The sequence below is a fragment of the Musca autumnalis genome, unplaced genomic scaffold (assembly GCF_047663935.1).
Source record: "Musca autumnalis isolate F117 unplaced genomic scaffold, ASM4766393v1 scaffold_3, whole genome shotgun sequence".
Taxonomy (NCBI): domain Eukaryota; kingdom Metazoa; phylum Arthropoda; class Insecta; order Diptera; family Muscidae; genus Musca; species Musca autumnalis.
In genome coordinates this window covers 10450010-10462138 of record NW_027411866.1, presented here as the reverse complement: position 1 = coordinate 10462138, position 12129 = coordinate 10450010, and the positions used below count along the sequence as shown (strand labels likewise).

At 39.7% G+C, this 12129-nt stretch overlaps 1 protein-coding gene across 1 annotated transcript; it reads left to right on the top strand.

The window, feature by feature from the left end:
- The first annotated feature begins 400 nt into the window (after nt 1-400).
- On the top strand, nt 401-1030 carry LOC141397628 (uncharacterized). Its single transcript, XM_073974182.1, has 2 exons — nt 401-655; nt 729-1030. The coding sequence occupies exons 1-2, from the start codon at nt 596-598 to the stop codon at nt 915-917; spliced, it is 249 nt and encodes an 82-aa protein (XP_073830283.1). The 5' UTR covers nt 401-595; the 3' UTR covers nt 918-1030.
- The last annotated feature ends 11099 nt before the right edge of the window (nt 1031-12129 follow it).

The window sequence follows — 12129 nt, the reverse complement described above, 5'->3', positions numbered from 1 at the left end:
ATGGGACACAGAATAGTTGGCAAAAATATCCTATCATATTTCATGTATTCAGAGTCTCCCAGACCGCTCAAATCACTTTTTACATTTTTATTTTAGAATTAACTTCCATTCGTAAAATTGTATCCAAATACAGCTGTTTTTTGCATTTTATTTAAAACCTACAACAACAAGTATAATAAAAAAACAAACATTACTTAAATAAATTGAAAATGAACAACAATTTATTGTTATGACTAATATTTGTTTGGTTGAGTGTTGTTGTTAGTCGGTTTTTTTTTCGTTTGGCGATTGAATTGTTATGGTGGTGGTTGGTGTTGAGGCCCAACAAAACAAAAACCCAGCCATCGCGTGCGTCATTAATTCCGTCCGTCATTACTTTTAAGGTAAATCAATTGAAATGTTTTTCATTATTTGGCATTTGGACGTGAGCTCTGAGTTGTGACGCTTAGCTGAACTCTCAGCTGCTGCCACAACAGCTCATCTTCAATCATGTAACCCGAATGAACGGCAGCAAGACAAATTTTAAGCGGTATTCGGAATTAAGTTTTCATTATTTTTGCAATTCGGAATCGGCAAGGAAGTAAACAGAGAAAACATGCTGCGTTATTTAAAAATTATCAACATTTTCTTGTTATTAATTGTAATGCAAACAATTGTGAGTTGTGAAAAAAGTGAACTATTTTTTGTGGAAATAAGAAGCATGACTTATCCGATTTTGTGTATTTTAGAAATGTGAAGAATTTTCTGCCGAATCGTTGGATAACTCAGCCAATTCTGCCGAAGACGAGGAAGAGATTATAAGTATACCACAAATTACCCACGACATGTTAATGCATCGAAATCCCACAATTGGTGATAATGATCTGAAGGAGATGTGGGAAAAGTTACCCGATTATGAGTTGACCGATATTAAGTGAACAACGGAAAAGTGTAAATAATTCTCATTATTTTTAAGTGTTAATTTAATAGTTGTACGTTTAAAAAGTTTGTAACATTTTTATAAAATAAATAAAAAATGATTAATAAGTTATGTGGAAGAAATGAACTCTCGTTTATCTGCTGCGGCAGTAAATGGTCGGCTTTCAAAAAAAAAAAAAACACCCGCATGACAACACAAGCCCGACAAAGTAATCATTCCGGATAGTAAAATAGTTATCGTGGCCACCTTGCATGCAGAACGCAGTTCACATTTTTCGCAGATGGCTAAACTCCTAGGGGATGACGTAGGGGATAAATGATACCAAGGAACGGTCTTGACCGGCTTTAACATGGCAAAGCCCTTGTCTTGGTCCCTCATTCATCTCAAGTGAACACTGATCTCCCCGTGGTGTAACCTGGGGAGCTGCCTTTAACGCCCGTTAAAGGTAGTGAGCTAACATGTGCCGCGCGTTCACCCATAAGAACGATAAAAACTTGGGATGGCCGTTGGGCTAGTATCTCACCCCGTCAAAACAGCTTACTATGAAAAAACAAAGAAAAAGAAGAAAAACAAACCCCTCTAAAGTTGACGACCCCCGCAAACGTATTAAGGACCATGATCTGCGAATCTGCACTTGGAATGTCAGGATTCTTTACAGAGTACAGTTTACGCATTGGCGGATGTATTTGACAAGTACAATGCTGATATTATCGCCTTACAGGAAGTGCGATGGAATCGGGCAGAAGTAAAGATCACAAACGATTACGCAATGTATTATAGCCCATGCTCCGACCGAAGAGAAAGACGAACAGACCAAATATATATTCTACGAGCTCCTAGAGAGAGTATATGACCGCTGCCCTGGCCATGACATTAAGGTTGTTCTAGGTGATTTTAATGCTAAAATTGGAAGGGAAAATATATTCGGTCCCACGGTCGGCAAATTCAGCCTTCTGAGGTAAGATCCGAAAACGGAATGAGGCTGAGTGATTTTGCAGCGGCAAAGAACATGGTAGTGAGCAGCACCACATTCCCACACCTCGACATACACAAGGCTACGTGGATATCCCCAGATGGGAAAACAAAAAATCAGATTGATCATGTTGTGATAGATGGAAGACACTCGTGCAGTGTGTTAGATGTCCGATCGATTCGAAGTGCGAACATCGATTCGGACCATTTCTTTGTAGCAGCCAAGATACGCACTCGTCTTAATATTGCGGCAAAAGTGCGATCTAACACAGGACGGAAGCTGGATGTCGAGAAGCTGCAAACACAACAGACAGCACAAGCCTACTCCGCTCAACTGACTCGCATGCTGGAAAACAGCACTCCTTGTCCCGATAATGTAGAAGCACGTTGGCAAAGAATAGCCCAATCCCTTCAGACTGCAGCAAAAACCATACCCAAGTATGGTCAAAAACCTCCACCTAAAAATTTATGGTACGATCAGGAGTGTCGTAAAGCTACAGAAGAAAAAACGCGGCATATAGAGCAACACTGCATTCAGTAGCAACACGAAGAACGAAAGAAACTTATCGGGAGAAGAGGAGAGAGGAAAAACGTATTTTCAGGAGAAAAAAGAAGGAGCAAGAAAAACGTGAGCGTAAGAAATTTTACGAGAGTGTACAATACCAGACTGAAGGATATGGTGCAGGCACATTCTCCTGCAAAGATGACCAAGGGAATCTGGAAACTGATACAGATGGCGTACTGAGGATCTGGAAGGAGCACTTTATGAAGCTTTTGGTATAGAATATGGATGGCGATGAAGATACCCCAGAACCAACGTAAATATTCAACATTGTCATTTACGTTGGTTCTGGGGTATCTTTATCGCCATCCATATTCGATACCAAAAGCTTCATAAAGTGCTCCTTCCATATCCTCAGTACGCTATCCCTATCTTGTCTACCACCGGAGCAGGAGCTGATGGACTTCCCGCCGAATTGTTCAAGACTGGTGGCGAAATGCTGGTTAGGAGTATGCATCAGCTAATTTGCGAAATTTGGCAGGAAGAAAGCATACCCAACGATTGGAACCGCAGCCTACTATGTCCCATACATAAGAAAGGAGACAAAACGGTTTGTGCAAATTACCGAGGTAAAAGTCTCCTTCCCATTGCATATAAAGTGTTGTCGAGCATACTGTGTGAACGGTAAAAACCCATGGTCAATGAAATAATCGGGTCATACCAATGCAGTTTTAAACCTGGTAAGTCGACAATTGACCAAATCTTCACACCGCGCCAAATATTGAAGAAGACCACGAAAGACAGATCGAAAGAAGACGAAAGACCAATTAGAGCAAAGGTGTTTCAAGCCATGTCTGAGTTTGGCATCCCTGCAAAACTAATTCGACTATGCAGGATTTGGTCAATTCTGTTGCCTAGAAAACACTTTCGAAAGACTGGTATTCTAGAAATCCATTCCAATCCAATTTTCAATACTACATAAACCCCTTCCGTAGGTCATCTACTCTAGAGATGATCTAACAGGAGGTTTTCTTATCTATGGGAATTCCTTCCTAAGTTCTTCTATTACGCTTCTAGAAGTCCTCTATTCTTTAGAAGAACCTACTTGGCCTTTTCGCCGACAGAAGACCTCTTCGATATCTTTTGTTCTATAGAAAACCCTTCCGGAGGTCTTCAGTTGTCTAAAGAACCCTTAAAATGCCCTCCCAGATTTCTTCTATTCTGGAGAAGACCTATAGAAGACACATCCAGAGGAGTTCTCTTCTATAGAAAAATATTACAGAAATATTATATTAAATAGGCGAACACTCCAGAGATCTTCTAGTCTTCAGAAGACACTGCCAGTGGTAGTGTCTTTTTTAACAGACCCTTCCAGAAGATATTCATAAGACCCTTTCAAAGAATTTATATTCTATGGAGGACTCTTTTAGAAGTCTTCTATACTATGAAAGGCTTCCCCAGAAGTCTGCTATTCATTAGAAGACCTTGGCCTTTTCGCCGACAGAAGACCTCTTCGATATCTTCTGTTCTATTGAAAACCCTTCCAGAGGTCTTCAATTGTCTAAAGAACCCTTCTTCTGTTCTATAAAATTCTCTCCCAGATTTCTTCTATTCTGCAGAAGATCTATGGAAGACACGTCCATAGGTGTTCTCTTCTATAGAAAAATATTACAGAAATATTATATTATATAGGCGAATACTCCAGAGATCTTCTAGTCTTCAGAAGACACTGCCAGTGGTATTGTCTTCTTTAACAGACCCTTCCAGAAGATATTAATAAGAAGGCATATGTATATAATGTTCTTTCTGAGCACTTGTGTTCATTATACGACCCTTTAAAAGAACTTCTTTTCGATGGAGGACTCTTTTAGAAATCTTCTATACTATGGAAGGCTTCCCCAGAAGTCTGCTGTTCATTAGAAGACCATTCCCGAGGTCTTCTATTTTAAAGAAGGCCCTATTCTATCCTGTAGAAAGCCCCTCCAGAGATCTTCTATTCTATGGAAGATCCTTCCATATGTACTGTCCTCATCAGAAGACCCCTTCCGAGATCTTCTAGTTTATAGAAGACCCTTCGAGTGGTCTTCTATTCTATAGAAGGCCCTTCCAGAGGTTTTGTTTTCATTAGAATACCGTTCCCGAGGATTTTTTAATAGAAGACTTCCCCACACATCTTCTATTCTATAGAAGGTCTTTCCAGAGCTTCTGTGCTCATTAGAACACCCTTCCCAAGGTCTTCTATTTTATAGAAGACTCTATCAGAGGTTTTTTCTTCTATTCCATTCATTAGAATTATTTATAGAATACTCATCCACAGGTCTTTTGTTCTATAAAAGGCCCTTCCAGAGTTTCTGGGTTCATTAGAATACAATTTCGCAAGTCTTCTTTGGGCCATTTTGGCCCACTCCTTCGGGTACCTCCCCCACAAATGTTCAAAAATTTTCTGAAAAATGGTATTAACGATAACTCTTGAAGGGAGCAATCGATTTTGTCCAAACTTTGCACATCGTATTATTCCTTTCAGATATAGATCGGGTTCGAATATGGACTACATCGGCCCACTCCTTCAGGTAAATCCCACACAAAATTCGGATAAAGTAAAGTTTAAGAGTTCCTCTCGGATCGTTTTGCAATTTGTTTCAGTATGTTGTCCTTGCGGCCCCCTTTACGACGGTATAATTTTTTTCTTGCGCAATTCCATACTTCCTGAGATATTCGCCTAAAAGCTCCAAGAAACCATCGCAGGGAGTTTCTGATTGGTGCAGACTTTGCACATCGCATTATTTCATCCAGTCATGTATCAGATTGGAATATGGGCTATATTGGTCATGTCCTTCGGGTACCTCCCACACAATTTTTTTTGAAAAGTGCAATTTGATAGCCGATCGGTTTGTTTTTTTTTTTTCAAAACGTTCTAAACTGAGTAGTACCTAAGATAACGATGGGAGAAACCGATATCGTCCAAACGTTGTACATCGTATTATATCCTACAGGCTCCAATTATGTTCGACTATTGACTACATAAGACGACTCTTTCGGGTACCTCCCACTCAAAGTTTGGAAAGAGCGCAGTTTAAGGACTCGTCTCGTCGTTTTTTAAATTTTTGGTAACATGTTCTGTATGCAGCCCTAACTAAAATGGTACATTTTTTTTGTAGCAAATCCATACTTCTTGAGAATTCGTTCAAAAAACTTAAAAACTCCTATAGATATCAGAAGTATTGTGTTCGATTCTTTTCTTTAGGTTCGAGGCTGAGGGTATATCTCAGTCGGCATAGCTGACTAATACTTTATTAATTGTTTCTATAGAAGGACGCTACGAAGGTTAAGATTGCTTCCTTCAGGACATTTTTAACTGTGGAAGAGGCACATATGCGATTCTCTAGAAGACCTTTCAGGAGTTTTTGTACACCTAGAAATACCCGATAGAAGGTATTTCATACCACAGAAATTATTAAGGATTTATATGAGCAATATTTTAATCAAACTTTTCAAGGTTTTTTCCATAGCATAGAAGACCCCGGATGCCTTCTTTTTAATAAAAAGTCCCATACGAAGGTTCTCTTTTATTATTACAGTGTCCTGTTCTAAAGAACCCTGTGGTGGTGTGATGTCTTGCCACGATGGTATTCTATACAAATACAGTGTCTACTATAGGCGGATGCGTCCTACAGACATGTTTTTTTTTCTAGAGAAGCCTCATGTGGAAGTTATATATTCTTCTACGGAAGTTTTCTTTCCCATAAATGCCTCGTACGAATATCTTATATTTTATATATTTATCTTACGAAGAAGGCTCCTATATAATAGGTGACCTCCGTAGAAGGCTTCTATAGAATAGAAGACCTCCGTAGGAGGCTTCTATAGAATAAAAGACCTCCGTAGGAGGCTTCCATAGGATAAAAAACCTCCGTAGGAGGCTTCTATAGGATAGAAGACCTCCGTAGGAGGCTTCTATAGGATAGAAGACCTCCGTAGGAGGCTTCTATAGGATAGAAGACCTCCGTAGGAGGCTTCTATAGGATAGAAGACCTCCGTAGGAGGCTTCTATAGGATAGAAGACCTCCGTAGGAGGCTTCTATAGGATAGAAGACCTCCGTAGGAGGCTTCTATAGAATAGAAGACCTCCGTAGGAGGCTTCTATAGAATAGAAGACCACCGTAGGAGGCTTCTATAGAATAGAAGACCTCCGTAGGAGGCTTCTATAGAATAGAAGACCTGCGTAGGAGGCTTCTATAGAATAAAAGACCTCCATAGGAGGCTTCCATAGGATAGAAGACCTCATAGGAGGCTTCCATAGAATAAAAGACCTCCGTAGGAGGCTTCTATAGAATAGAAGACCTCCGTAGGAGGCTTCTATAGGATAGAAGACCTCATAGGAGGCTTCCATAGAATAAAAGACCTCCGTAGGAGGCTTCTATAGAATAGAAGACCTCCGTAGGAGGCTTCTATAGAATAGAAGACCTCCGTAGGAGAAGACTTCCGTAGGAGGCTTCTATAGAATATAAATCTGCACCTTTTTTGTAAAAGACTCCCGGGGAGGTCTTCCATTCTGATCCTTGAACACCTCAGGATTTTTGATATGAATAATTTAAGTCTCAAAGTCTTCTCATCTATTGTCACGCATAAGAGTCTCTTACGAAGATTGCATCCTACAAAGGTCTTTTGTTTTTTTAGAAACTATCAACGGAGCACTCCTATTCTGTAAAAGACTTCCTCGGAAGTGTTCCTTTCTGAGAAGTCTCCAAAACTTCCGGATCTCTTTTTAGTTATTTCATATAAAACCCCTCTTAAAGTCTGTTACTACGAATCAACATCCACTTGTAAAATCGTCCGCTTTTCAATGACCAACAGTTGACAATGAACTACGAAGTAGCCGGTAGATGAGCTCGACGCTCATTCATGTTTGCCAAAACGTGAGCACCTTATTTGTCGGTCACTTTAAATGATGGTTTGGTGGTCATATTAAAATAATTAATAGCATTAAAAGCAACAACTATTTGTTCTGGGAGCTTCTATGACTCTCTATTATGCTCGGCTATTCTCTCTCGCTTTTTGTTTATAAATTAATTCATAATTTGTGTATTTTTTGTAGACCATTGGCCTGTATTTGTTGGCTGTTTACAAGCGGAATTTCATTGTGGCGTTCGCACCAACCATAAAAAATGATTTGCAATTTCAGTTCAATACGTCGTAGTAGCTGTTGTTGGTGTTGCGAGTTGTTCAAATTAATTTTGTTGTATTTATTTACCTTCAAATCGTGAATTTGCAATTCATGCACGTTTCAGTAAATTGAATACCTGTTGCTTTTTTTTTTGTTTTGTTAAATTTTTGCGCCATTTGTTGTTATTGCACTTTAGTTTTAACTTATAACTGTTGTAATAAGTAAGTGACCAGATTTGATTAATGAAAGGTTAGGAAATAGAATGTTTAACCTCAGATATTTGTTAATGAGATATCATTAATATCATGAAATGAAAGCAAAGCTTCTATAAATTCCACGAAGTTGCAACTTGTCAATATGGATCTATAAGATCCGTGGTGGTATCTTCTTCAATTTTGTGTATTTCATATCTCATTATCTTCCGCATGGATAAATACCTCAAAAATAAATAACTTTTTTCAGAGGAAAACTAAGTCCACTTGCTGTATAGCCACCTCTGATCCCTCTGTGGGCTGCCAAGAATGTAGCAGTGTACCTTATGGTCCCCTTGCTGCATATACACGTTAAGAGTTACTTCGATTTTACCTAAATTGAGACTCAAAACTTATTCTATCTCCCTTTTGTTGTTGGCTTTGCATTTTATTTTTCACAAAATCCAGCTCCTTTCCCCAATTTATCCTTAATAATAAATGCCTTCTGTCGGATTACACTCTAACATGACTCCAAATCAATCATCATCATCCTGGTGGCCATTACCAATCCCGAACTTCACCACTGACATTCTTTAGAAATTTTCAAAAATTATGATAAGCCCAACAACAGCTCTTTAACATCGGCATTAACCCACCGACAATGGTATTCACGAATGTAATTCCGGTATCCGTTTCTATTTTTGTAATGTCGGTTGTTGCACCACAAAAATGTGTGAAGCAATGCTTGTTTATAGTCGAACGGACCTGGGGTACTGTTGTTCCTACTGCTGCCGTTGCTGCTTTAAATGTTGTCACCAGGTGTCAAATACCACAGAATAACATGGACATGGACAAATATGGTAGCAAAACGGACAACAATTTATAAAATGGACAAAATAATAACAAAATACAAAAACAAACACATATAAAATATTAGCAACAACAACGCCAACGATATATTTGCATACATAAGGCATCGGCATTTGACTTGTGTGTTTGCCAATATGTTGAGGGAAACCAAAACATATGTATGTCACAGTGTAACACACTTGATGATTATGCGGAAAGAAATTCGGAAAGAAGTTTTCGAAAGAAAACGACCCAATAGTCTTAGGAAAGTGTTTTATTTGTTTAAAATTTCACCTACAGAAACTCACAGCGACACCTAAGGTGGTGTTCTATGCTATAGAAGCCACCTACAGTTGTCTTATGTGCTATAGAAACCAACTGCAGTGGTCTTCTGTGCTATAGAAACCTCCAACCTCTACAGAAACCTCCTACGTAGGTCTTCTATTCTATAGAAACCTCCTACGTAGGTCTCCTATTCTATAGAAACCTCCTACGGAGGTCTTCTATTCTATAGAAACCTCCTACGGAGGTCTTCTATTCTATAGAAACCTCCTACGGAGGTCTTCTATTCTATAGAAACCTCCTACGGAGGTCTTCTATTCTATAGAAACCTCCTACGGAGGTCTTCTATTCTATAGAAACCTCCTACGGAGGTCTCCTATTCTATAGAAACCTCCTACGGAGGTCTCCTATTCTATAGAAACCTCCTACGGAGGTCTTCTATTCTATAGAAACCTCCTACAGAGGTCTTCTATTCTATAGAAACCTCCTACGGAGGTCTTCTACTCTATAGAAACTTCCCATGGGGGTCTTCTATTCTATAGAAACCTCCAACGGAGGTCTTCTCTTCTATAGAAACCTCTAACGGAGGTCTTCTATTCTATAGAAACCTCTAACGGAGGTCTTCTATTCTATAGAAACCTCCAACGGAGGTCTTCTATTCTATAGAAACCTCCAACGGAGGTCTTCTATTCTATAGAAACCTCCAACGGAGGTCTTCTATTCTATAGAAACCTCCAACGGAGGTCTTCTATTCTATAGAAACCTCCAACGGAGGTCTTCTATTCTAGAGAAACCTCCAACGGAGGTCTTCTATTCTATAGAAACCTCCAACGGAGGTCTTCTATTCTATAGAAACCTCCAACGGAGGTCTTCTATTCTACAGAAACCTCCAACGGAGGTCTTCTATTCTATAGAAACCTCCAACGGAGGTCTTCTATTCTATAGAAACCTCCTACAGAAGTAGTTTATTCTATAGAAACATCCTACGGAGGTCTTCTATTCTATAGAAACCTCCAACGGAGGTCTTCTATTCTATAGAAACCTCCAACGGAGGTCTTCTATTCTATAGAAACCTCCTACAGAAGTAGTTTATTCTATAGAAACATCCTACGGAGGTCTTCTATTCTATAGAAACCTCCAACGGAGGTCTTCTATTCTATAGAAACCTCCAACGGAGGTCTTCTATTCTATAGAAACCTCCTATGGAGGTCTTCTATTCTATAGAAACCTCCTACAGAAGTAGTTTATTCTATAGAAACATCCTACGGAGGTCTTCTATTCTATAGAAACCTCCAACGGAGGTCTTCTATTCTATAGAAACCTCCAACGGAGGTCTTCTATTCTATAGAAACCTCCTACGGAGGTCGTCTATACTATAGAAACTTCCTACGGAGGTCTTCTATTCTATAGAAACCTCCAACGGAGGTCTTCTATTCTATAGAAACCTCCAACGGAGGTCTTCTATTCTATAGAAACCTCCAACGGAGGTCTTCTATTCTACAGAAACCTCCAACGGAGGTCTTCTATTCTATAGAAACCTCCAACGGAGGTCTTCTATTCTATAGAAACCTCCAACGGAGGTCTTCTATTCTATAGAAACCTCCAACGGAGGTCTTCTATTCTATAGAAACCTCCAACGGAGGTCTTCTATTCTATAGAAACCTCCAACGGAGGTCTTCTATTCTATAGAAACCTCCAACGGAGGTCTTCTATTCTATAGAAACCTCCAACGGAGGTCTTCTATTCTATAGAAACCTCCAACGGAGGTCTTCTATTCTATAGAAACCTCCAACGGAGGTCTTCTATTCTATAGAAACCTCCAACGGAGGTCTTCTATTCTATAGAAACCTCCAACGGAGGTCTTCTATTCTATAGAAACCTCCAACGGAGGTCTTCTATTCTATAGAAACCTCCAACGGAGGTCTTCTATTCTATAGAAACCTCCAACGGAGGTCTTCTATTCTATAGAAACCTCCAACGGAGGTCTTCTATTCTATAGAAACCTCCAACGGAGGTCTTCTATTCTATAGAAACCACCAACGGAGGTCTTCTATTCTATAGAAACCTCCAACGGAGGTCTTCTATTCTATAGAAACCTCCAACGGAGGTCTTCTATTCTATAGAAACCTCCTACGGAGGTCTTCTATTCTATAGAAACCTCCTACGGAGGTCTTCTATTCTATAGAAACCTCCTACGGAGGTCTTCTATTCTATAGAAACCTCCTACGGAGGTCTTCTATTCTATAGAAACCTCCTACGGAGGTCTTCTATTCTATAGAAACCTCCTACGGAGGTCTTCTATTCTATAGAAACCTCCTACGGAGGTCTTCTATTCTATAGAAACCTCCTACGGAGGTCTTCTATTCTATAGAAACCTCTTACGGAGGTCTTCTATTCTATAGAAACCTCCTACGGAGGTCTTCTATTCTATAGAAACCTCTTACGGAGGTCTTCTATTCTATAGAAACCTCCTACGGAGGTCTTCTATTCTATAGAAACCTCTTACAGAGGTCTTCTATTCTATAGAAACCTCCTACGGAGGTCTTCTATTCTATAGAAACCTCCTACGGAGGTCTTCTCTTCTATAGAAACCTCCTAAGGAGGTCTTCTATTCTATAGAAACCTCCTACGGAGGTCTTCTCTTCTATAGAAACCTCCTACGGAGGTCTTCTATTCTATAGAAACCTCCTACGGAGGTCTTCTATTCTATAGAAACCTCCTACGGAGGTCTTCTATTCTATAGAAACCTCCTACGGAGGTCTTCTATTCTATAGAAACCTCCTACGGAGGTCTTCTATTCTATAGAAACCTCCTACGGAGGTCTTCTATTCTATAGAAACCTCCTACGGAGGTCTTCTATTCTATAGAAACCTCCTACGGAGGTCTTCTATTCTATAGAAACCTCCTACGGAGGTCTTCTATTCTATAGAAACCTCCTACGGAGGTCTTCTATTCTATAGAAACCTCCTACGGAGGTCTTCTATTCTATAGAAACCTCCTACGGAGGTCTTCTATTCTATAGAAACCTCCTACGGAGGTCTTCTATTCTATAGAAACCTCCTACGGAGGTCTTCTATTCTATAGAAACCTCCTACGGAGGTCTTCTATTCTATAGAAACCACCTACGGAGGTCTTCTATTCTATAGAAACCTCCTACGGAGGTCTTCTATTCTATAGAAACCTCCTACGGAGGTCTTCTATTCTATAGAAACCTCCTACGGAGGTCTTCTATTCTATAGAAACCTCCTAC

What these genes read in the sequence shown, in the direction of transcription:
- LOC141397628 (XM_073974182.1), top strand. Translation starts at nt 596, where the DNA reads ATGCTGCGTTATTTAAAAATTATCAACATTTTCTTGTTATTAATTGTA. An exon ending in TAATTGTAATGCAAACAATT is followed by an intron (nt 656 to 728) that starts GTGAGTTGTGAA and finishes TGTGTATTTTAG; the next exon opens with AAATGTGAAGAATTTTCTGC.